Raw genomic sequence first — 25,899 nt, 5'->3', positions numbered from 1 at the left:
ATTCTTCAGAGACAGAAACTAAGATCCAGAGAAGACAAGGGATGTTCACTAGGTCAGATAGCAAGCTAAAAGCAGAGCCGAGGTAACAATGCAATCAGGTAAGAGAGGTCTGGTCATTGTGAGGATTCTCTTCCTTTACCCAGGATATTAGCATCTCCTGGCTCCTCTTCCCCTAAGATGACCAGCAGGGGTGGGGTAGTGGGATGGGTTATTCTCTGGGACTTTTGCTGAAAAAAAAAAAATACCAACATTTGTTTCACAGGACTTTTAATGCTTCTTTTTCTTACTAAAATACAAAATGTTACAGACACTGGCAATGAGTGATGAGGAGAGAAGAGGAGCCAATGCCTGCCAAATGCGTCATCCCTCTGGAATGGACAGCATCTTTATCCACTGTCTATAGGTCAGCGGTAGTTGTGTGTGGATGGTCCCCAGGGTGGGGATTAGCTGCCCTTAAAATCTCCTTCTTCTACTACTCCCAACTCCCCCTCTCACCCTTACAGGGCAGAAAAACTCACTTCCCAGGTCTCAGTATGCTTCTCACAAAGGTTAGGCTGCTTCCAGAGAATCTGTAGTAAATTCATTCAAAATGGCTTCTAATCCTCCCTTTCTACCCCCTTCCCCAAACAAGTCTGCCATCTACCCTACTTGCTTTTTCCTGGAAGACTTTCTTTCATGAGACTAACACCAGGCAGATCATCTAGGGTTGGTCAGTGGCCCCAGAACCATGGGGACCACCCCAAATTAAAGTTAAGACTTGCATGTTTCATCTTCTGAGAATCAAATTGTGTTCCAAGTAGGGGAGCTTTGCCTCCAGCCTTAGGGTAAAATGATAACCTCTGAAGCCCAAAGAGGGGAGGACCAAGGGCTTTCTTTGAGGACAAACACAGGGTAAGAGCTACAGGCAAAGAGATTCAATGGAACTGATATTAGGGACTGCCGTGAAACAGGGTCATGGGTCCGTTCCCCACTTTTCAGATGGTGCAAACTGACCGTGATAGAGTCAGCTTAAGAAATGTATATATCATATATTACATATATACATACGTGTGTGTAGAAATTTAGACATCACTCGGCCATTGTCTGGGAAAACTGGCCTTCGGCCTATGGCTTCCCCTACATCTGTCTGTCTTTCCCTACTTGGGCAAAGGACATTAAGGGAAAAAAGAAAACCAAAAACCAAAAACTCAGTTAGTTCAGACCTTTGCCCATCTAACTAGATAACCACATACTTTTGGTTCTTCCAACAACCTAGTTTTGGGAGAGGGATTAGGGATTTTAGGGCACAATGATGATCAGGGAGGAGAGTTAGGTGGAGTCACTCTGACTTTGAGAGACCAATTTAAAATGTTGATCCTTGATACCTCTTTTCATCACTTTCATTAGGTCATTGGTCAGCTATCTTTCACCAATGTGCTGGGGCTGACCACTAATGAAATGTGGCTTTAAGCTAGACCTACAATTCTCTGGGTTAATTAGATAGTATCTGCCAAAGGTATACCTGTCCTGGTCCAGCAGCATTGAAAGTTGGTGGGGTCCTTCCTTTCCCTTCTTTTTCCTTCCCCAGGACATGATACCTCCCAGCTGGTGAGCAAGTGGCAAATGCCAGACCTGTAAGTTTCTCTACCCTCCCCACATCATTGGTTTAAGAGGCTCAGAGAAAGCAGGGAGACCACAAATGCTGGGGTACTAAGATGAGGGGGAAGGCTTCTGGGAGCCATTGAATAGGCCAGGGAAGTGGGTGTCCTATATTCGGATCACTGGGCCATTTCCAAAATACATGGAAGCTCTTTCAAATCAAGAATCAAGGACATGGGTAACTGAAGAATCTGGTCACCTCTATTGCATTTCCCAGAATCATGACTAAATTCCTCTTTCAGTAGGGAAAAGAGTCAGCCCTTGGGGCTAGCAGGGGTTTCAATAACAGACCAAATTCCTCAGAGAAGCAAATAAAATAAAATCAACAACAACAAACAAAACCCCCCACAGACAACAACAAAAACTCCAACTCAACAAAAATCTTCTTTCCTTTCCTTTCCAACTATGTCCCGCTGGCTTTGAGGGGGCTGATCCACCCTCAGGAAATACCACATTTGCCTCATGCAAAGAAATGAGAACCCGGCTAGGGCATTTGGTTTCTGTACAGGTGACTGAGTCGAATAGCACCTCAGCTAGCCAGGGAGGTGGGGTGGGTGACATGGGATACAGGTAGCCAAAGGGAGTACAGAGAAATGATAAAATCTGAGAGCAAATCAGCCAACCCGAGGTCCCAGAGCTGGAGCCGTGTGTGGTAGAGAGGTGGATGGGGAAAGGGAGGGAGGCATTCAATAAATAGTTATTCATCAGAGGAGAGAACCTGGTACAAGGGGAACCTCTGACCGACCAGCGGCATATGAGGGATTTTCCAGCTTCGGGGCACCTTTCAGGGCAGAGATATGCCTCCTATAATGGAACTGGGAACTGGGAGTGTTCCCCAACCTAATTCCCTTTGGTGGTTTCCAGGGTAGCCCAGGCTCTTGCCTCAGGTTTGGGGCAGGGCCATTGGCACTCCCAGCAAGGGTTAGAGCAGCAATGGGGTGGCTGACTCAGTCACAGATTGGCGTCTGGACACAGACAGAAAAGGCTCACACAGAGACTCTGGTTCACACGGGGACTAGGACGTAAGAGTTACTCCCACAGCTCCTGGGTATATAACGGAGCCCCTCAACCACTTCTCCTGCCATCCTACGAGGGCAGCTCTGGAGGCTCTGATAGGCAAACATGGCCACCCCTAAGCAAAAGAGGAAGCCCAGGAAGGCCAGTAGGCCAAAGGCCTGCCTTCGGGTTGCTGCCTGTGGAGAGTCCGGGATGGCTGTGATGGCTACTTCTAGCCTTTGGGGATCAGCTGTGGCATGGGGAAGCATTTCAACTTTGGAAGGTAGGCTGGTTCTCCCAACCAACCCTGAACCTGGGCTTTCTGAGGCAGGGATAGAGGCAGGGGAGTGGCGTTCTGCATTGTCTATAGCCAAGTTGGAGATGGGATTTGTGAGAGTGAGAACAGTGCTCATCTCCTCACTAATGATGGGATTTTCAGAGTGGTCCTTTGGCCTTCCCGAACCCTCCTCCCTGGGATGAGAAATAGCAGGAGTCTCCTCAGACATCTTCCCCTTGGCCAAGAAGCCTGAATCAGAACTCTCAGGAATTGGAGTCATCGTTGCAGATACAACCTCCATATTGAAATTCTCAGTCCCCTGGGAGCCCAGCAGAGGATCCGGACTATTTCCCCCCACCATGGATGAGGTGGATCCCACCAGAAGAGGGTCGGGGAATGACACTGATGAACTAGCTATGTCGGCCGGCAGCCCTGGGGAGGTCTCTAAGGCCACTTCTTCCTCTGGCAAGGCAGGAGTTGGGCTTGGGCCAGGACTGATGGTTGTTGGGACAGGGGCATTGGTGGCTTCTGGAACCAGGATAGTAGCTGGAACAGTGTTCCCTCCACCATGAATCTGGGTGGTTGGAGGCCCATTTTCTCCTGTTAGTTTTTCAAATGTGCCGACATTCTCCTTTCCTGGAGCTTGTTTCTGAGCAGCAGCGGCGGCGGCAGCAGCGGCGGCAGCAGCAGAAGCATTGTTCAGAAACTGAATTGCGTCTTGTACCCATTTTTCATTTGGATCGGCGCAGAAGATTTTGTTCTTTAAAGTAGTGAATCTGAAAGAGAAGAAGACAGGCAATGTCAGCTCCCAGGATATCAGCATTTGGAGGAAGCCCCTAGTTCAGAACGTAGGTATCTCACGTTCCTTGCCAATGATGCAGCGTGGCATAAGGAGAGAGTGCTAGACTTGGTGTCAGAGGATCTGGGTCCATCTCCTGGTTCTAATGCTTATTAAGGAGAAGTAGAGTGGAGAGAGGGCCAACCTTGGTTCAGTTCCTACCTTTGACACAAAATGGCTGTGTGGTCCTGGGCAAATCGCCTAACCCAGCAGGGCTCCAGCAAACTCTCTCAGACTAATTCCAGAAAAATTTCTGATCTGCATTGGTTCAAGAAGTTGCCTCAACAGGACTTTGTTATATTAATGAAATCACAGGTCTTGTCCCCAGAAAAAGCACTTGCTGGCTGTGTGACCCTGAGCGAATCACTTCCCCCCTCTGAATCTGTTTTCCCACCTGAAAAATGGGGTTAATAGCTGTGCCTATCTTACAGGGTTATCGTGAAGAAAACACTTGTAAATCTTAAAGCGAGGAATTTTTATTATTGGAATTGTTGTGTTGAGGTTCAAGCAGCTCAGATAATTGGAACATGATATTTATGAGGTCAAGGCTTTGACCTCATGGAGGGGCAGTTAGTTTCGGCTCATGGGCCCAGATGGCCCCTTTAACCCCTTCCAGCCATAGTCACAAGTGCAGGTTCTTGGTGATAAGAAGCCCCAAAGGAAAGTGTGTGGATGACTCAATGAAGCCTGTCCCCATTGCCTAAACCCGTCTCCAAGACCTGGTGGCTTCACAGGGGCTCAGCTGCATCATACTCATGTAGGGAGGTCAGGACATGCAGAGAGATTGTCTGGGGAAGTCGATAGGGTGGCTTAAGGCTTCAAAAGAAAGAAGGGCTTTGGGGGAAGAGTCCTCTGGACATACCAAAGGCCAGGATTCTGGGTTGAGGAATTCTGTTGCCATTACCTCCCCATGTCTGGAAAAAGAAAAATGAAGACAGCAGCCTGTGTTCTTGCTGGGGTAGTAACTATAGTGTTCACAGTAAATAATTATCCTTGTGGAAAGGGTTCTATGACACTTGCCTACAGCTTCCAGGCAAGACCACATTCAATTCTAAGAAAGAGTTATCTGCCATTTCCTCAAACTCTGCAAAAGGCACTATATATAACCTTCTCATGGAAAGTTTTTCCATACGCGGAAACTCTTTCTCTGTGTGTGTCTCTCTCTCCCCTTCATGTCAGTTACACTGAGAAACTGTGTAATATAGCAGAACGAGTGCTCGATTTGAGTAAGGGTTTGAATCCTACCTCTGATGTGAGACCACAGGCCCTCTCTGAAGGGAAAGGGAAAGGAACAAATGTTATAAAGAACTTACTGTGAGATAAATGCTACTATTAACCACATTTTACAGTTGAGGAAACTGAGTCAGACAGAGTAGTTTAAGTGACTTGCCCAGGGTCACACAGCTAGTGGGCATCTGAGGCTAGATCTGAGCTCTCTGTGCACCATGGTGCCACCTAGCTACTTTCTGTACTCTGAGTCTCAGTTCTCCCGTCTATAAAATCAGGTTAGTAATAGCTGCATCTTTTATCTCACAGGGCTGTTAGGATGATGAAGGGAGAATTTAGAACTGGAAGGGACCTCAGAGGGCTTTATAGACCAGTCTTGCTCTTTGTTTTATAATCGATGAAATCAAAGTCTAGAGAGGTTAAAGGTAAGGAATTCAGCCCAGGTCACATAGGCAGTAAGAAACCAAGGTGAGATTGAAACTCGGGTCACAGATCTTCTATCTAGAGCTGGCTGAGACCTCTGCGGTCATCTAACACAGGTGTCAAGCTCACTACCAAACTCCACAGTGCTGCCTGAACAAGATTAAAATGTAATTCAGAAATGTTTAATAGAATGAATAAAAAATACCATGCAACACTGATAATGTTAACTTGTGGTTTTCTAAGTCTATATGCAGCCAGTGGGATCCATTTCTTTTTGAGTTATGACACTACTGCCCTCATTTTTCAAATGAGAAGACCAAAGCACGGGGAGATTAAGTGACTTGCCCAAGGTCAATGAGGTAGTTTCCATTATAGGTGATATTTGAACTTGGTTCCCCTGAATCCAGAGCCAATGAGTACTCTTTCTACTATGCCTTCAAATGAGAAAATGAAGTGTCTTATAAAAGTCAGCTGATAATACTACTACTGTAATCTATGCCCCCATAATGCCACTCTTCTTTTTCTTCCCAGAGGTAAAATACATCTCAGTACTTTTAGTTTCCTCCTACCCAGGACATATTTCCCAAACTTTCTTTTTTAAAGACTTCTCTGGATCTCCGTTTAAGAATTTACAAAAAAAATAAGATAGTTGGCTTCTGGTGTATTGCTCCAAACAAAAATGCTAAGCCTTCCCTGGACAAAGTGGTTCCTAATGTTAAGGGCTGTTAAAGGGCCCTCTGAACTGGTCTTTTTGAGTTGCCATATTTTCCAGAAACACTGGACCCAAAGCATGCCGGAGGCCCTGAATGTGTCAAGGATGAAGCTCCCCCTGAGTTGACAGATTTTGTTGTTGTACCCTAAGCTGGACTCTGTGTGTGTACTTGGGAGGCAAGACAGGCACCAACCAGTCTGTGCCAGGCTGGGATAATGCTTGTGCAGCTGGGGTCCTTTACAGATAAGCAGACCCTCCTATCTTCATAGTCTAGCAGTTCCCAAGGGAAAAGAATAAGTCTTCTGCCATCACTTTGCTCCTTCCCATGGGGAGTGGTCTTGCCTTTTTTCCCATCTTTGCTGTACTGTACCCCCTCCCATGTCATGCCCCTTCCTGGTATCTCCTCCTCCCCTTGTCCTGCTATTATAAAAATATAAACGTCTGTAGAGACTGGGAACCCTTTGGGTTCCACGTGTCATGTTCATTTCTCTTGTAATTAACCTGGTTTTCACATAAGTCTTGTGATGTTGTAACTGCTTGTTGACATTAATATGACCAGAATGGGAGTGAACCTATGTGTGTGTATGTATGTATGTATGTATGTATGTATGTATGTATGTGTGTATGTATGTATGTATGTATGTGTGTATGTGTGTATTTATGTATGTGGGGCTATGACCAGGGCCAGCCCCAAGAAAAATAATTTAGCTGTCAAAGATAGGAAAGCCTACTCCGATCCCTGACAAAGTGGGTGTGAACCCCGCTATCTGCTCCCAGGGGGATCTTGGCTGGGCTTGGACCTCATCTTGGGCCTCAGGTCCAGGATCACAATGTGGTTCCTCACCGGGCAGTAGGCACTCAATTCATAAAGAGACAACTACTTACTGCTCAGAGAAGCCTGAGTATCATTTTCTTCTATCTCCAAACCCCTGGAGCAGCCATGGGAGACTTAATAAGGTATTCATTTTAACAAAAATTTAGTTACAATAAAACAACTGTCCCAAGAATCCCAAGAATACTTCACGCTGTTTTTTTTTAAACTTGCATTTGGTTTAAGAGAGACATTTTAAATCTTATATTCTTAACCTAGGGGGCCTATGAACTTAAAAAGATTTTTTGATAACTATTTCAACATAATTAGTTTTCTTTATAGTTCTATATGTTTTTTAACAGCATGATTGTGAGGACACCATAAGCTTCACCAGACTGCCAAATGGGGCCATAACTCCCCAAAACATTAAGAACCCTTGCTCTAAAACTTGTATTCTTGAGCATGGCTAACATGGAACTATGTTTTGTATGATTCACATGTATAATTGAGACAAAATTGCTTGCCTTCTCAAGGAGGAGGGAGGGATAGGAGGGAAGGAGAGAATTTGAGAATTTGGAACTCAAAATTTTAAAAAATGATTGTTAAAATGTTTTTCATTGGGGCAGCTAGGTGGCACAGTGAGTAGAGCACGGGCCCTGGAGTCAGGAGGACCTGAGTTCAAATCAGGTCTCAGACACTTGACACACTTATTAGCTGTGTGACCTTGGGCAAGTCACTTAACCCCAATTGCCTTGCCTTCCCCCCTGCCAGAAAAAAAAATGTAAAAAATGTTTTTCATATGTAATTGGGAAATAGCTAATGAAATAAATAAAAAATAATTTTAAAAAAGAGACTATGTGTTGCAGTGATGGTGCTGACTTGAACTGGTAGAGGAAGTAGTTTCCTTACCTGGGAGTTCTCTATCTCAATTAAATCTAGTCCCTATCCCTAGCTTATATTTGATTTATGAACCTCAGTCTCATGTTCTGTCTGGCTTTGGGCCCAGAATAAACAATCCTTGTCACTTTAGATGAGGCATCAACAAGAGAACATTTTCATTCAAACAGTTAAATATTTACTTGAGATGTTAAAAAGAAACAAACGGGTGGGGGATGGGGGAATCTAAAGGAACAATGGGCTGCAAGGTTTGGTCGAAGGAGGTTTGTTAGCTCACACTGTAGGTAAAGAGGGGATGAGCTCGGGAAATAGCTCCAGGCCCTGTGACTCTAGCCATAGACCTTGGCAGTGAAATGTCCTCTAAGAGTCGTCTTCCTCTATTAGAACGGGAGCTCCTGGAGAACAGACTGTCCTGTTTGCACTTAGCGAGGTGCTTTGCACATAGTAAGTTCTTAGTAAACACTCCTTTATTCATTCTGTCCTTTTCTAGCCCCTGAGGTTCTGCTGGTACGCGTTCTCTTTCTTAATAATGATTTGGGGGGGAGGGACAACTAGTTGGCACAGAGGATAGAGTACAGGCCTGGAGTCAGGAGGACCTGAGTAAAAAAATGATTTTTGGGAAATTTGGTGGAGCGGGGGAAGGAGTAGTGTGTGTGAATGTGTGTGTGTGTGTGTGTGTGTGTGTGTGTGTAGACATGGCCAATGTGGGAATTTGTTTTGTTTGATTATGAATATTTGTTGCAAGGATTTTTCTTTTTTCGAATTAGGAAGAGTGGAAGTAGGAAAGAGACAAAGTAAATGCTTGCTAATTGAAAAATGAAATGTTTTTTAAAAAGAAAAAAAGAAACAGAGTAGGGAGTAGGTGGGAGAGGAGGTCCAGTTTCTTGGTGTATGAGGACTGTACCACTTGGCTGCTAGCTCCCAGGAGTCTTGTATTGGGCTAAACAGATAGCTTTGAATCCCCAAGACTCAGCCCTGCTCCATTAGTTCTGTGGCAGAACTGAAACTTAAGAGTGTTTGCATCTGGTCAGATGTGGCTGATACCAACACCAAGACCAATAAGTAACCAGAGACTATGCTGGCACCTTCTGACTTTGGCCAAACCCTCTCCCTGACATGCATATACCCTAGACATGAAGCCTATGGCTCCCTACACAAACTAATCAAAGTTATCTAGACCAGCTCTTCTATTTTGAGATGAGTCCTTAAAGGACAAATGAATTGTCCAAGCTCACGTAGATGGTAGGCAGCGGAGTCAAAATTTGAACCCTGATTCCATAACCAATGCTCTTGGAGGATGACTTCTAGCTTTGCCCACAATGCCTTAGGATGCCTTGGCATTTAGTTGTCAGGAAACCTGGGAATGTGGCATCATCACAAGGCTCTGAGAGAAAAGCATGCTTGGAAAAAAGGAGGTGCCAGGGACACCCCCAAAGGTTAATCAGCTGGTACTTAGGAGTTCTTAGAGCTCCCCCAATTCAGGTGCTCGATTTTTACCTTGGCAGGAGAGAAGGGAAAGGTCAGAGGTCCTGAGGGCAGGGGCAGGGCTATGAAAGGTACTTACAGGATTGCCTGTATTCGGCAGGATGGCGAAGTCCTGGTGTAGTTCTTTAACAAACGATTTGGTAATTGGGGTGTATTTCTTCTCAAGGGGGAGCACTCGTGCGTACATTTACTCATGCTAAAATGTTGTCCTAGGGCAATGAAAGTAACCAGAGTCAGGAAAGGCTCATACATCTATCTGGTTTTTCTTCTTCAGAATTCCAGTACGTTTCCCAGCTCACATCTTCCCTCCCCTTCCCCTAAGTGTCTCCCAGCACTGGGCTTGGAGTACCAGGCCCTGAAGGCACCTTGGAGACCATCCAGGTCAGCCTGACCCCCCTTATTTGTTAGATGAGAAAACAGGCCCAGAGAGGCTTGCAGCCCAAAGTCACACACTGCTATACAGAAAAGTCAGGATTCGAACCCACTTTCCCTGATTTCAGACGCAGGGTTCTTCCCCCTCTGCCAGTCATTTACTTTTTTGTCCTATGAAAGTTGAAATATAGCTCTGAAAAGACAGGCTTATAAAAAGCCCATTGTTTTTTAAGTGTAGCTACTTGACTGTGCCTTTAAACACCAATCACTCCGGCTTTCATTGAATGGCCGATGATAATAGCCCCAACCCAAGCCTCCGTGGCTCATTGTTTAGATTCCCATGGCTTAGAATAGCAATTGTTTTCTGTTCTGCCCCCAAACTCTGAGGGTCTTCCCCTCCCAGACTGATATCTTTGTTATGGTAAAGTAAGTCATCCTTTTTCTCAACTCTCCCCAAGCCCGAAGTCTTTGAACAGCCAGGCTTCAGACCAACTTAAAAAGGCAAAGGTCACCCCCTGAATCAGGGCCATCACCAGTCGTCTTGACTGTTGTCTTGCCACTGGACTTGGATGGCTCTGGAGGAGACAGTGAGCTTGATGACTTTGCCCAGCTCTGCCTCAGTTAAATCCAATTTGTGGGAAAGTAAGACATCACCCTCCTGATGTTATTGGTCCTCTTCAAGAACGAAGGATGAACAACAGCAGTTAGGACATCCTAGCTGAAAGCTGGGCTCAGCTACACTGGGCAAGTCATTTCACTTCTAGAAGCTTCTCTTTCTTCACTAATCACAGTTGTCCAGAGTCCAAAGGTTATTAGCCAGACATTCAAAATCCTCTCCTACTTTACTGCCCTGCTTCAAGCCTCTGCTGACGATGCTTCTTCACCTCCCTCCTTACCCCCACCCTCCTCCTCTCCACCTACCTGGAATTTCCTTGATCTCTGCCCGTTTTTCTCCATTCCAGCCAGGTAAGCTAGCTTACTCTCCTCCCCCTGCCTGCTCATGCCTTCCCACACTGGGAGATCAGGTCCTATACCTGACTCAAACTGCCTTTGGCAAGGTACCTAGGTGGGGTTATGGGACCTGGACCCCCAAAGGGAAAAGATCATGTCTCTGAAAGCAACCCAGCTCCAGAACTTTTCCACACCGGGTTTTGTCTGAGGTATCTGGCCCATTCCCGACTACCTAGATACTCAATAATCCTTTTAACTGCCCTTTCACTGTGGCTCTCTGACCACTTAACTCCTTTTCTTGTCTGCACCTGGCCCACCCCAGGCTACTTGCCACTCCTTAATCCCATCAAGATCTTCTCACAGTCTTTTCTTGTGTTGAAGTATCAGTCTTATCCCTACCAAATCGAGGACTCACTAGGCATCTGCCCACCATGCTGGTGTTATACTAAAACCTTGATACTTTGACTGAATGAAGGCTCGAGTGGCTGAATTCTTTCAAGGCAGATTCGCCCTGTACCCTCACATTTGGGGGTTCCCAACATCCCAAACTGCAAAACCAGAGAGCTGCATTCTTATTCTCTGAGCCCTACTGTGTATAAGAGTCATTGCATAAATTCTGATGTTTCACTCCTCAATAGCTTTTAAACAAGCATTTTTAAAGTACCTACTGTGTGCCAGACATTACACTATGCACTTTAAACATATTATCTTATTGGATCCTCACAACAACCCTGGGAGGTAGGTGCTGCTTTTATCCCCATTTTGTGAATGAGGAAACTGAGGAAGACAAAAGTTAAGTGACTTGTCCTGGGTCACGTAGGTCTGAGGTAGGATTTGAACTCAGGACTTGGTGCTTCTAGGTCTAGTTCTCTATCCACTGTGCCATGTAACTGACCCTGTTTTCTTTTTCAGCATTATTGTCTGAGTCCCTAAATCCTGACTTCAGCTTGAGCATTAGCTTCTGCAGAAGGCCCTTCCTCATCTCCTCAGCTCCTAGTCCTTCCCCTCCTTTATTTTGTATATACTTCCATATGTATGCGTTGTCTCTCCTGACAGAATGTGAGCTCCTTGAGGGAAGGGCTTGTTTTATATTTGGTTTTGAATTCTTGTTTTTAACATACCACATGAAACACAGTAGTTGCTTGTGTGTTGGTTGACGGCTTGCTTGGTTTTTCCTTGGCTGGGACCTTCTACCTGGATTCCTGACTTCCTCCTAGTTTTGATTTTCAGTACAGTTATGGGCCTTCAACCCAAGTCACTGCCCTAGTCCCAGACTTCCAGTGCTACTGCGATCTGTAGTTTCTAGGTCCTGCTTCTTGCTGTCCTTAGCCTACTTCTGATAGCACTTATTCAAATCCTATCCATCCTTCAAGGCCTAGGTCACATACCATCTCTGTCATGAATACTTCCCCGTCTACCCCAGCCCAAAAGATCTTTCTGCTTTTCTGAATACCTGCATCAGGTTGCCTTTTTTTAAAAGTCTTTCTTAACCCATTCTTCTCTAGTTGAATTTACTGGAACAAGCTTGTGAGACATACTTCTGCAACTCAGACATTCATTTGCTCAGCCAGCCTGTCCATCCGTTCCCCCTCATCCCCAATTACGTGACATAAATAATCCATGTGGGATAGGGATAGGGAGAAGGGGTGCAGCTGTTATTGCACTAGCAGAGGGAATTCCTGAATGAAGAAGCTCCTTCTCTGCACTTTCTCTGCATCTGATGGTGTCTGAGAGTTGCCTAGACCACAGAGAGGTTAAGTGACTTGCTTATACTGGGTCACACAGCCAGTATGTGGCAGAAGTGGGACTTGAATGCAGGACTTCCTGATTCTCCATCCACTACATCATGCTATGTCCTGCCAGAATTCTCCTTATGCCACATATACAAAAACATACACCTAAACCTCAGAGATGGAAGGGACCTCAGAGGTTGTCTAGTCCAACCCATAAGCAAACAAGAATCCCCTCTCTACTATCTCTGACAAGCAGTTACAGAAATATACACATTTGCACATATACAAGAATGCACAAACACACACTTCAGTCCCCTCTCTCTTATCTCCACCATAGTCTCTACTACCTCCATATCAAAGCTTAGCAGAGGGGAGACAGTGGACTCAGGACATCTCATCATGACCTGCCCAGGTCAACACCACATTTCCCTAGGGTGGTCTAATGCTCTGTATGGCACACAGTGCCCTGGACTACCTTCGACTGTGGAAACTGTCTCTTCCCCCATCTGAGGGTCTTCCAGAGGGAGTATTGCTGAGTTATAGCATCAGTCCAGTAGGATAATCTTGGAGGCTGAAGCAAATGTCTCTGAGTCATTGAGGAAACTTCTCCCTTCCCCCTACTTCCTTCCGTAGGAATCAGGATGTGAAAGTAAATGGGACTTTGAAGACTTCGTTAATCCCCCTCCCCTGCTGGCACTGGACTACTGTGGTGGGCCTCAGAGTGACTCAGACATTGTCCCCAAGGCTTCTGTCCTCTGCTGGGTAACTGACTATGAACAAGATGGAGGAGAGACGGCTTTGGTCCCCCCAAAGGAAACCTAGGAATCTGCCCAACCCACTGAAATGATCCCCTCTGGGCTCCAGATTCCTTGAGCTAAGAACAGCCATGTTCATCTCCTTCCTGGTGAAGGACCTAGACAAACATTCTATAAAGTCAAACTGTGGCCATAAGTCCCTTGTATTGTGTTGTTTAGGGCCAAGAGCTCACTCTAACCTTTTCTCTCCCCTCCAAAACACACATATAATGTGCTAAAATAGGGAGGTAGGGGGCAGGCTGAACAGGATGCTGAAATCACCGAGCCTTGGGCCAGGTACTCTCGGGCACTCCAAAGCAAGGGTTGGGGCTCCCAAGTGGCCAGGAATTTCCCAGGAAATTCCGTGGAATTTCAAAGCATATAAACCTAGAACAAAGATCACCAAGCTGTGTGTACTTTCTCCAGCATTCAATTGAGAGGTCCTGAAACTCAAATACTTAATGATAAGAGCACCATTTACATAGTGCTTCCTGGTTTATAAAGCAATTTTACAAGCACTCTCTCATTTGAGTCAGCTATTATTATCCTCATTGTACAGATTAGAAGACAAAGGGTTAGAGAGGCTAAATTACTCAGCCTGGGTCACAGGAAGTGATAGAGGGAGAATCAAACCTAATTTCTGTCCTGATTCCAGGTCCTATTTTTTTTTCCACTGTACCACTGGGTTTACCACTGCCTTACCCTCCTGGTAAAGGGAACACCTGACCTGGTGTAGGCTGGTTAGACTGGACCTCTCCCTAGTGATAGGGAGAACATAAGGTCTGAGATGGCCAGACTGACTGATGGATAGCTATGAGTATAGCCCAGGGGTAGGTAACCTGCAACCTTGAGGCCACAGGTGGCCCTCTAGGTCTTCAAGTGTGCCCTTTGATGGAATCCAAATTTCACAGAACAAATCCCCTTAGTAAAAGGATTATAATAACATATAACATATTATAATAATATAATATATAATAAAAGGGCTACACTATAGCCCCTGCCACCAAAGTCATTCTGCCAACCCCTGAATTTCTTATTAGTTGATCTACTCATGATTGGTCTGTTCAGAGATACTTGAGGTCTGTTTATCCCAGATTGGAAAATTTGCAAGTGGCTCCAACTGATTATCAGCTCCAGTGCTGAGAAAAATAATTGTTTCTCTCTTACATTAATAGCTAATTATTGAATTAGGACTAAAGTGTTTCCCTTTCCTTTTCTTCATTTAGAAATCAGCCCCTGTAGGTTATTCAGGCAGCCTTTGAAGTGCAGGCCTCATAAAGAGAGGAAATCTCGGGTGAAACTGATGCAACTGGAAAACTCAAATTTGTTCGATTTGATGGATTCTCGCCCTTTGTGTTTTACTCGGATCTGGATGAAAGTGAACTCCCCCCTTTGTCTACACAGGGTGATATGGGTATAGATAAGTCTCTTTGACCAAGACTGAGTGATCAGAGTCACATTCCCCCAGACCCTCATTAGAATAAGACCACCTCTCGTTATAATGTTCATTCTCGAATTACTTGTTAACCAGAGTTGATTTCCACCCTCCACCCTCTTACGCACCTCCTTTTCCAAAGACTTTATAAATATCGAAGGCTCTTTGATCATCAAGGGAATAAATGAGCCCATTTTGTTGACTACTTGCTAGCTATAGTCAATAAAATTGATTATAATTTATTCAGAAACTGTCTCTCAGAAATTTTCAATCACTACAGTATTTAAAACACATAGACCCTAACTACTGTGGCCATTCTGAGTCAGTCTATTACAGTCCATTTCCTGGGAGCCGTTATTCCTGGGAGTAGCTTAATTTCTCAGAGCCAGAATTGGCAGGAGCTAAGGTGAGACAGATACATATTACCATGATCTTTTTTTTGTATGTGGCGCCAGTTCCATCATGAAGCCTGGTAGTTAGCTTAAGGTGAGAGTGGCTACCACCCTGGTCTTTAAAAAACTGAAACTGACTACTAGAGATTGCCCAGAGTAGAGTCTAGCATATTTTGCTACTTTAACGGATCTGTGATCTCACTGAAGTGAGTACTTTCCCCAATAATGAAAAGCATAACCCATCCACACCTGCCTACCATGTGTGATTCTTTCCCACAAGCTCCCATCGATCTACCCAGTATTCATTCACAATATTTACCTAGGATTAGTGTGATGATCAATCAACTCTGTCCTTTGTCCATGCAGCTAAATATCACAGCATGGACATTTTTCATCCACTTGATTTTTCCTCTGTGAATACTTAGAACTCTTGAGTGATCATGATCTCACTTAGGAGACTCTACAATGTTTTGGGTCTTGACACAATCAATATGATGTCATATACAAAAAGGAGCATCTGGAGGACTTCAATGTTTAGAGGGAATCACTTTTTGATTTGGTCTTGGCATTGGACATCCTCCAAGACTGTAGCAAAGATGGCATATTTCGGGGAGGGGGAGGCGGAAGGAGATGTTCCTTGTTATATACCTCATTTGATATTAGAGCACGGCTCTGGAGGAGAGAGTGAGGCTGGTGACTTTGCACAACCCTGCCTTACTCAAATCCAATTCACTTGCAAGTCATGACATCACCTTTCTGATGTCATGGTCCTCTTCAAGAATGAAGGACAAACAACAATTTGATATTAGTAATCAAAGTGTCATATAAAATGGAAGTTCAGAAGGAAGCACAAATTAGCAGGCAGCTTTTCAAGTGCAGAATTTGTTGTATACTTTCTATACAGCTAGGTGACACAGTGGATAGAATGCTGGGCCTGGAGTCCATGGGGCCTGAATTCAAACTGGGCCTTAGTCACTTATTAGCTATGGTGACCCTGGGCAAATCACTCAACCCTGTTTGCCTCAGTTTCCTCACCTGTAAAATGAGCTGGAGAAGGAAATGGCTAACCCTTCCAGTTTCTTTGCCAAGAAAACCCCAAATAGAGTCATGAAGAGTGGGACATGACTGAAATGACTTAACAACAACCACATATAAAGTTATGTCATTATGTCTCTCAAGGATTCTTGCATGATTTTGAATGAATGGGAGATGACTTGTTGGAGAAGAGTCATTTATGGAGGCATTTTATTCCCCTGAATCAAAGGCTTATTTATAGCCAATAAACAATAAGCACTATGGGACCTTACATTCTCTGTACCTTTCAAACAATGGGATTACAAAGATGCAGTCTGCTATATAGAATGCCACTGGCCAGAGCCTACCTGTTCCATACTTTCATCAAGGATGCTCTTGCTATGCGTATGGATTATTTTCATAAAAATTTTGCAGAATTGCATGCAAATTCTTTTTTGTTTCTCTTTTGATATAGAAATGTTCGTGTTTGTTAACTTGATAGCAAAAAAGAAAATAAATTTACAGAAATGAAAAAGTAATAATAGGGGTTTACATTCACTGATATTCTCTCAATTGCCTTTTTGAGAGGTGGTACCCTCCAACTCACATATACTTTGATAATCTCTCTCTCCACACCTCTAGCACAGACCTTTGCTGCACTTGATTTAATCCAACTGTTCTTCCTATCGTAGGTATCTCCATTACCATTTCTACTTCCCCACACAGCACATCCCGGGCTAATGTGAGAGGTCAGTGTGAAGGCTCCTCTGGTTCTTGATGGTGATGAGTTATAAAAAACTTTTACAATTTTTTTCATTTCTTTCTTCTGTTTGCTGTCCTAATTCAATCCCTAAATGTCCTTGAGAAGATTTTGAGTCTCTTGCCAAGCTTTCTTTAAATCTGTTCTTTTTCCCTTTATAATGCTTCTCACTATTTTATGAAACAATTCTGCTCAGAATCTTCCACTATCATCCTCTGTAAGATTTTACAAAGAAATTGATTTTCTAAACAAGTGTTATCCTTGGCTGCTATATTTCTCTGCTTGGCAAAGACATCAGGGTGCTTAATTGCTGAGGCAGTTTCTAGGCTCTGTTGGTCTTATTATGGCAACTAATATATTTCAGTTAAGCCTTTTTTATACTTTTTTAAAATTCTGAACTTAAACACAAAAAAAGAGAATTCTCAAATACACAGCAGAACACAAAGAGGTGTATGAAACCACCAATCTCCATTTTATATAATTTGCTTTAAAAAAATTATATATACAACAAATTCTACATTTAAAAAACCACCCGCAGTTCTGTGCTTCCTTCTGAACTTCCATTCTCTTCTACACACTTTTAAAAATGTTTCAATGGCCTTTTTTGGTATCATGATTATTAACCCTCTGTCACACCATGAGTTGCCCCTCCCCCAATTAAAAAAAAAACAGTGAGAAGGGGGATGGAGGGTAGAAATCCCTGCTGAGGCCACATCCAAAAGATATGTCTCCTCTGACCTGGGGCTCTGTGCCTGGGCCAAGCTTCTCCCTCTGCTGTGTTTTTAGTTGAAGAGATGAAATGGGGTGGTCAGCCCTGTTTGGTGTCATCCTGGATCACTCCACCAATTTCCATCTCCTAGGGTTAGGCCTATCTGGATCTCTGAGGTTCAGAATGCTGGATATTCAGGGCCTTCTATGGCATCTCAGGTCAGAGTGCTAGGGGACCTCAGAGCTATTGGGAGCCTGGACTGTCTTATCTGCGCACTGCTACACTGTACTGGTCACTGACTCCCCTTGGAGCTAACCAGGTTCCCGCTCTTGCTGTTTCTTGATACAGAGCCTTGCTGGCCACACATGTCCCTGGTCTGATACAGAGCCTTGCTGGCCACACATGTCCCTGGTCTCCCTGTGGGGAGACTGCCAGTTTATTAGCCTGAGCTGGTGATAGTATTGCTGGACTTCTGGCTGGCTTTTTGTTTGGTTCTGGGGTGACAGAAGGCACTATTGTAGTTTGTCATTGGATCATTATTCAATTCGATGTGAATTTCAGGCTCTTGCTGGAGTAGATATTTGGGAGCTGGAGAAGATGCCTCAGTACCAACCAGCTTCTTGGCCAGAAGTCTTCGTGAGTTAAACTTCTTTAGGATAAGGATATAATCTGTTGATGTCTAATTTTTTTGTCCATTTCCCATCTTTTTATGATCAACAACTCATTTAAATAGGCCAAGTTGGTGTTATTTTAAGTTCAGGCCATTATTCTCATTTTTAGTATTCCTAGCTTTGTATCATTTTGATCCTTGCTTTAAAAGTTTCTTGCATAACCTTGGAGAACCAAGGGCTACTTCTACATCATGAAAGGGATCAAAGTGGGATTTCGTGGTGTCCAAAACCTTGCAGAGAGGATTTTTCCAACAGATGTTAGGACACAAATTTTATGGCCACTGGTCTAGCTAGTGCTGGATATGTCTATATCTACATCTATATCTGTATCTATATCTGTATCTGTATCTAGATCTATGTCTGTATATGTATATATGGGTGTGTATGTATATACGTATAGATATATAGACAAAATAGAGAGATTTTTACATAGTAGGGGGTTCCACAATCCATCCCTATTCACGAATATCTTTCCTTAACTCCTCATCCATCTACCCTAGTGCCTGACTTTTCTACCACTAGTTTAGTCCTTAAAGGCCTCCTCAAGGGAATAGGAGCACCCAAAGATCATAGAGTCATCGATTATGGATCTGGAAGAGGCCTTAGAGACCATCTAGTTTTACAAAGATGAAACCGAGGCCAAGAAATGTTAAATAATTTGTTTAGGACCACATAGCTAGTAAAGAAATATCTAAGGTGGTATTTGAGCTCTTATTTTCCTGACTCTGAGTGCAGCACTCTGTCCACTATATCGTACTACCTCTCAGAGAGAAGGAAGACGTGGACCCTGTACTCAAGGAGCCAACAGGGTGTGGTTGAGGGCTAAAGGAGAGGTACAAAGTGCTAAGGGAGAGGAGCAATGAGAGGGTTTGGAGTGGCACAAAAGTACATAAACAGGAAAGTGATGAACTAATTCTGGGAATATCAAGTAAGCTATTATGGCTAAGTCATCAGATTTGCACAGAGGAATGGTTGATAAAACTGGGCAGGTCGGGTTGAGCCATATTATAGATGGCCTTGAATGTCAGTCTGGTCTGAAGGTACTATAGCTATCATAGAATCCTAGAGTTAATAGGGATCCCATACAGCAATACAGCCAGTACCTGAGTAGGAATCCCCTCTAAAACAATCTTAAATGAGTATCTAACCTCTGCTTTAATACCTCCACTGATAGGAAATTCTCTACCTATTGAGGTGGGCCATTTCACTTTGGGAAGGAAGATGAAAATCTATCTCTCCACAACTCCATTCATTGTTCCTCATTCTGTCCTCTGGGGTTTAGTAGGACACCAGGGTTCACCTGGCTCCCCTGGACCACCTACAAACTCAGGGCTTACTCTGATTTCTATTTGCTGCTTCTCAGGACAAGTCAAACTCAGTGCTAAGCATTGCAAACAGAGCACTGAGAGAATTCCAGTTTTAGAAACCTGGAATTTGGCCTCCAGAATCTAAGGCATCCCGATACCTATTGACCCTACCCCAGGTGGGCCCTGGCACCAAGTAACAAACAGGTGTAGAAATGGTGGAAGCAGATGAAAGAGAAAGGTTGAATTGAAACCACTGGCTCCATAGCCCCTTGTGGAAAACTTGACTCTGTATAGAATTGGGTCTGGCCAAGACATTTTTATTTTAGCAACTAAAGGTTCCCCAAAATGGTTTATCACAGACTCAGAGTCTTGGTACTATATAGAAATTTCTCCACAAGTGAGGAAAAAAATGAATCTTTTCATAATCTTTTATACTGGATTGGGAAAACAAAGACACAGCTTAGTATAATACAGTTTTGGGTCGGGGACATGCTAACTAAGTTGTAATTAGAATACTCTGGCAACAAATAGCCTATTAAATAAGATATTTATAGGAAGCTAAGCTGGTGCTCTTAATTGTTCTGTCTAGTGACAACAAAGATTCCCATAGGAAAGAGAATTTCCCATAGTCCTTCAGAGTTGCCATGAGTCAACAGATAGAATGCTGGGCCTGGAGTTGGGAATTCAAAACCTGCTACAGATACCAACTAGCTGTAAGACCATGTCCTCAGTTCTTCATCTGTAAAATGAGGGGGTTGGACTTAAGACCTCTAAGGGCCCTTTCAATTCTGCAATCCTCTGACCCCTGGGTACCCAAACCATTATCTCTGCCTCTGGCCATGGCAGCAGATTTATACCCAGTGGCATCCTTTGAGAATATGTTCCCATCCTCCCTCCAGGCCATCCTGATGCCTCCACCCTTAAAGGCTTCCAGAAGCCCTGGGTTGGATCTGAAGGCATTAGGATTGTCCACCTCTCTGAATCTTTGAATTAGGAAGTCCTAAGTTCAAATCCAGCCTCAGACACTTAATAGCTGTATGACCCTGGGTAAATCAACAACCTCATTCTGCCTCAGTTTCCTCAACTATAAAATTAGGATAATAATAGTACCTCTCTCCTAAACTTGTGGTAAAGATCAAATAAGATAATTTTTAAAGCACTCAGCACAGAGCCCGGCACATAGTAGATACAATATATGCTTTTCCTCTCTTTCTCTCCCTCCTTTCTTCCTTCCTGTTTTCTTCCCTCTCTCTGTCTTCCTTCCTTTCATTCTTCCCTCCTTCCTTCCCTTTCTCCTTCCTTCCCTCCCTTCTTCCCTCCTTTCTTCTCTCTTTCCCTCCCTCCCTCCCTTACTCCCTCCTTTCCTTCCTTCCTTCCTTCCCTCCTTCCCTAGTTATTCTTTGGGGTGGGGGGGAAGGTGAGAATAGTTCTGAGAAGCCTGAGTCAGACATTACCTGGCACAGAGGGCTGCAAAGATCACTAACTAGTTCTATGAGCTTCCTGTGGTAAGAAAGAATATTTGCCACTAATTCATCCCTTAACATCTCTGGGCCTCATTTTCCCTATCTGTAAAATGAATGGGAGTGGATTAGATGACTCCCCTAAGGTTCATTTCAACATTAGTAGTCCATGTTCTCTGAGACCTTATGGAATGTTATGGCTCCTGGATAACCTTGGACCACTCACCTCCAGTCCACCTACCTCTCTGAACTGCCCCCCTCTCCCCCACCCACCCTCCACAACAGTGCTGCCCATCACTCCATTGTGATCTCCCTCCTTTTTTGGAACAGACAAGAAGAGCTTACAAAAAAGAGAAAAAGAAAGTAAGACACTTTTTTTTTCCTTCTTTTCCAGGGGAGTGAGTGGGAGTGAATGCGTCAGTGCTTGGGAAAAAAAAGAACCCCTGCTCTGGACTTGTTTCTGCAGGTTTGTTATATAATGCAGTCGAGCCTCTTGCTCTACCACACAGAAGGAAAAGCAACCATTTCGGGGAACTGACAGACTCTCACTTGCATAAGCAAGATATGACAGGGCCAAGGCCCAGAGTGGAAGACCGCCCCCACCCTCACCCCCAACCCCCTCCTCTACACCTGATTATCTGTTTCATTGCTAGTTCTCTGTGGTTTCAGGGCTCTCTTGGGGGCTTCTCCAAGCCTATGGGGCTTCCTTAGCTATCTCAGAGAAAAGATGCACAGAACAAATGCCATAAACACTGTGAGGACCATCTAGCCTGGAATCAGGGTATTTGGAGTCAGGGTACCTGGATTCAAATTCTGGCTTGACTGTGACTTTGGGTAATTGACCTTTCTGGTCTTTAATTTCCTGTATAATTGGGGGTAGGTGGGGGTTGGATTATTAGATTACCTCTGTAGTCCTTTCCAGCACCTCATCTATGGTTCTCATTTTACAGAGGAAGAAGACTGAGATCCAGAGATGTCAAATGACTTACCCCAAGGTCAATGTCTTTGTTAGCAGCAGAATTCATTAATCTTGACTCCTCCTCACCTGCCTTTACATCCCATGAAAACATCACCTCTCCCTGGCATCCTCTGTCCAAGTTATCAAGCTGAGCTATGGGACCCAGGTTGGAGTATAAAGAATTGGCTTCATCGTAGGGATTTCTGAGGTCAATTGAGAGCACCTTGAGGATGTGATTCTCAGTGCAGCCTCACCAATCCTGGATGATGCTCAGAGACTACTTCATTCTCTATCCAGCTGCCCTTAGCCTCAGATCTGGTTAGGGAAATCCCCAACTTTACCAGGGGACTGGAAAGAGCCACTAGAGACTCAGGCCCCTCCTCAGAAAAAGGCTGAAAGGGCAGGCTCCCTACTTTGAAACCTAGGAGGAAGAACATAAATCTTTTGCCACGTAGGGTTGACATCCTTTTGCCCTTGTCTGCAACAATAATGAAAGTCCTTCCCATTTCAATAGCTTTACAATTTTTCATGGCACCTCCACTTGAATTTGGTGAGATAGGCTTTGATAATTTATTCCCGTTTTAGAGAAAGGGAAGCTGAGGGCCATAGAGGGCCAGCGATTTGTCCCAGGTTGAAGAAGGGGTGAGTGGCAGAGCCATGCTTTCCAATCTTGCCTCTGAAACTTATTAACTATGTAACCACAGGTCAACTGTCTGAGCCTTCATTTTCTCATCTGTAAAATGAGGGGGTTCAACTAGATGGCCTCTAATATCCTTTCCAGCTTTGAATTTATGAACTTATGATTAGAGCCCAGTTCTCCTCTCAGTCCCATCCTCTTTCCACATTATATTTTCTTCATGTCTCCACAGGGGAGGATTGGTCCAGAATTAGAGTTGCCCTTACTCCCAGTCTGGGTTTTTTGGCTTTCTTCCATTTCTACCCAATCCCTCATACACAATACCATGCCCTCCTCCCCCTAGTAAGTAAGAAAAAAAGCCCCAGGATGGTTTGAAAGATTCTGACACCATCTTTTTTCTTTTTAAAGTAGAGCCAAAGCAGCACTTATTCTACAAGCAGGAAGGAAAACCAGCTTCTTGACTTTTCTATGAAATATATCCTCTTAGCTAAGATAACCAGCAACCTCTTTCCTCCTCAAAAGAAAAAAATTAAAAAAGCAAAAAAATAAAAAATAAACCCAGACTCTGAGGAGAGCAGATCTATGATTCCCTCCAGCTTTCTAATCCCTTCCATCTCTGCCCCTTCCTTGTAAGGAAACACCTGAATGTTGTGTTTTCTGGAGAATGCTGTGAGAGATTGTTTATGTTGCTGCAGCTTTCACTATTAAGCCTGGATCCCTCAAGAGGCCACTCTTCTCTGCCTACTTGGGGGAGACACTGGTTTTAAGGAATGAAGTCTTGAAATTAATGGCACTATATATAAGTAAGGGAGGTGACCCTGGTCTCTTGGGAGTCTTTTGTTCACTGCAATCAATATCCTTTAATCATGCCTTGTAATTTTTAGAGCTGGAAGGGACCTTAAGAACGGAAAAAAAGTGGGGCCCAGAGTGGAGAAGTCACATGCCCAAGGTCACAAGGACAGTAAGTAATAGAGCTAGTATTTGAACCCAGATCCTTTGTCTCCAAATCCTGGGCTCTTTCTACTGTTCCAGGACTACAGCCTCCTAGCCTGAGGAACACCATTTGCTAAAATAGTCCCCTAGGGAGGCAAGCATGTGTGAAGAATGAAGGCAATCACATCCTCAGAGGTCAGAGGCTGGCTTAGGGGGCAGGCCTGTCCCACTTGGCAGATTCCTGGCCCTAGTTATTTCTTGATGAAGACGCCTAAAAATGGGATGGCCACCGTATCAAAGACCAGGAGCTGTCTGCTTCCAAAGCACCAAATCCAAAGAATTATTCAGAGCCTTGCACAGATTTCAGGAAAGCTTAATTTAAGCAAGAGTGGTTACATAGTAACCCAGTTAACCTCTCTGTACTTTCCAGTGAATTATGCTACTTTACAAGAACCTCCCCCCCCCCCTTCAGGCTAGCCCCACCGAAGGGCTGCCTGTCTTCCCTCCTTCCTCCTCCTCCCCCCTCCCTAAGCTACCTTGGAATGCAGAAACCATTTCCCTTTTCTGTGGTGTTAGTAACCTCTTCAGAACAACCTGCCCCCAGAGTATTCAGACAACTGGGGGGACCACCTTGAACCCCCAATCTAATCCAATAAGCACATCATTGTCCTTCATCTGCCCTCCCCCACCCTTACTTTCTGCCATTTAGCTGTGGGAGATAGTGCGTGTGGTAGTGGTGATGGAAAGGTCTCTAGTTCGACAATTGGGAGACCTGAGTTCTAGTCCCCTCTGCCACTGCCTTCCTTACCTGTGCCCTTGAGGACTCCCTTCCCCTTTCCTCGGGGCCTCAGTTTCCTCCTCTGTAAAATAAGAGGGTTGGACCAGATGATCTCTAAGATCTCTTACAGCTCTGCCATTCTGTGAGTGTGACATGTGCAAAGGACTCATCCTAACGAATCCTCCATTCTGTGTGTGCAGGGCTAGGCCCCTCTTGGTTGCTACCGAAAATATGTATTATATTTTAGGAATTAGGGCAGTAGCACATTGCCTTGCTCCCCTACCTAGCTGCTTCCCTGTAAAATGCCTCCCGTCCTAAAGGAGGCTATTTCCGAGGAGAACAGTGGAGGGGGTGAGGATGCTGAGCTATCTACCACCACCCCTATTCCCACCTTATTAATAAATGTTCTAGGACTAACAAAGTTATTGACGTTGTGGAAGAGGGCCAGGACCCTGGGTCCGACGAAGCTCGGCTCTTGCGCCTAGGAGCCTGTAATGAAAAATAGACCATACGGGAAGCGCAGCCTCCAGGGAAGGAGGGCTGGGAAACGGACTCGCTGCTCCCGTCCTCTGGGAGCCCCCCCCCCCCCACTCACCTGCCAGCAGGGACACCAGGTGTCCGAGCACGCTCAGGCAGAGCAGCTTCGCGGGGATCCAGGACCCCATGGTACCCAGCACTGCGGACGCAGAGGCTGACAGGGAGGTGAGCAAGGAGCGAGACTCCGACGACGTCTGCCTTCTCCTCTCCCGCTGCTTTCAAGTGCCCCTCCCCGGGCCTCTGGTGCAGCGACTCCCGCGAATCCCCGGCTCTCCCAGCTACCTCCGACTTTTGTGATCGCTGTCACTGGAATCTGCCTCTCTCCCCCTCTTTCTCTCCCTTTCTCCCGCCTCACCCCCCCAGCTTGGTGGGAGGAGAAAGGAAGGGAAAAAGAGAGCCCCTCTTGCCACAGATTTATCAGGATGTTGCCAAGTAACACTCGGGGAAGAGAGCTTTCAGCTCAGCTCCCTCAGCATCGAAGCAGGGAGCCGAAGGTGAGAGACCGGGGATCATTCCCAGCCCACTGCTTTCCCCCTCCCATTCACCCCTCCCAGCCCATTGGTTCTTTAAATAAACATTCCCTGCTGTCAAGAGAGTGAATTCCAACCACGTGCTCCTTCCTTCTCACCAACAGAATAATTTTTTTCCTCTTCCTGTTCCTTGGCTCTTCGTGGATATTCCATTCATTGCGTTGTGTAGGAGTCTAAGGTGGACTTCATCCCAGTGGTTTCTGATTCGATTTATAGAACATAGAGAGTCAGAGCTGGAAAGGATCTTAAGAGCTTAAAATGTCAAAGCCAGAAGGGGCCTTAGACCATGGAATAATGTTAGAGCTGGAAAGGAGCTTAGAACCCAGGATGTCAGAGCTGGAATTGTAAAATGGTAAACAGAGAAGGAACTTCAAAGTTCACCTAGTCTAGCCTTTTTATTTTACATATGGAGAAACTGAGGCCTAGGGAAAGGAAATGACTTAGCCAAGATCATACACCCAGGCAGCCAGGAGGCACAGTGGGTAGCGGCCTGGAGTCAGAAGGACCTGAGTTCAAATATAACTTCAGACACTTAATAACTTTGTGACTGTGGGCAAGCACAGTACCTGGCCCATAGTAGGTACCATGTACATATTCACTATTATTAGTTAATAGGAGAGCTGG

General features: G+C 44.8%; 1 protein-coding gene across 1 annotated transcript; it reads right to left on the bottom strand.

The window, feature by feature from the left end:
- Window positions 1–250: 250 nt before the first annotated feature.
- Window positions 251–25,297, bottom strand: CX3CL1 (C-X3-C motif chemokine ligand 1). Its single transcript, XM_036752721.1, has 3 exons — window positions 24,804–25,297; window positions 9,384–9,513; window positions 251–3,687 (listed from the first exon to the last, which is right to left on the bottom strand). The coding sequence occupies exons 1-3, from the start codon at window positions 24,871–24,873 to the stop codon at window positions 2,643–2,645; spliced, it is 1,245 nt and encodes a 414-aa protein (XP_036608616.1). The 5' UTR covers window positions 24,874–25,297; the 3' UTR covers window positions 251–2,642.
- Window positions 25,298–25,899: the final 602 nt, after the last annotated feature.

Source organism: Trichosurus vulpecula, chromosome 3 (genome assembly GCF_011100635.1).
Source record: "Trichosurus vulpecula isolate mTriVul1 chromosome 3, mTriVul1.pri, whole genome shotgun sequence".
NCBI classification, from domain to species: domain Eukaryota; kingdom Metazoa; phylum Chordata; class Mammalia; order Diprotodontia; family Phalangeridae; genus Trichosurus; species Trichosurus vulpecula.
Note: the sequence above shows the minus strand (reverse complement) of the source record. Positions and strands in the feature narration are given on the sequence as shown.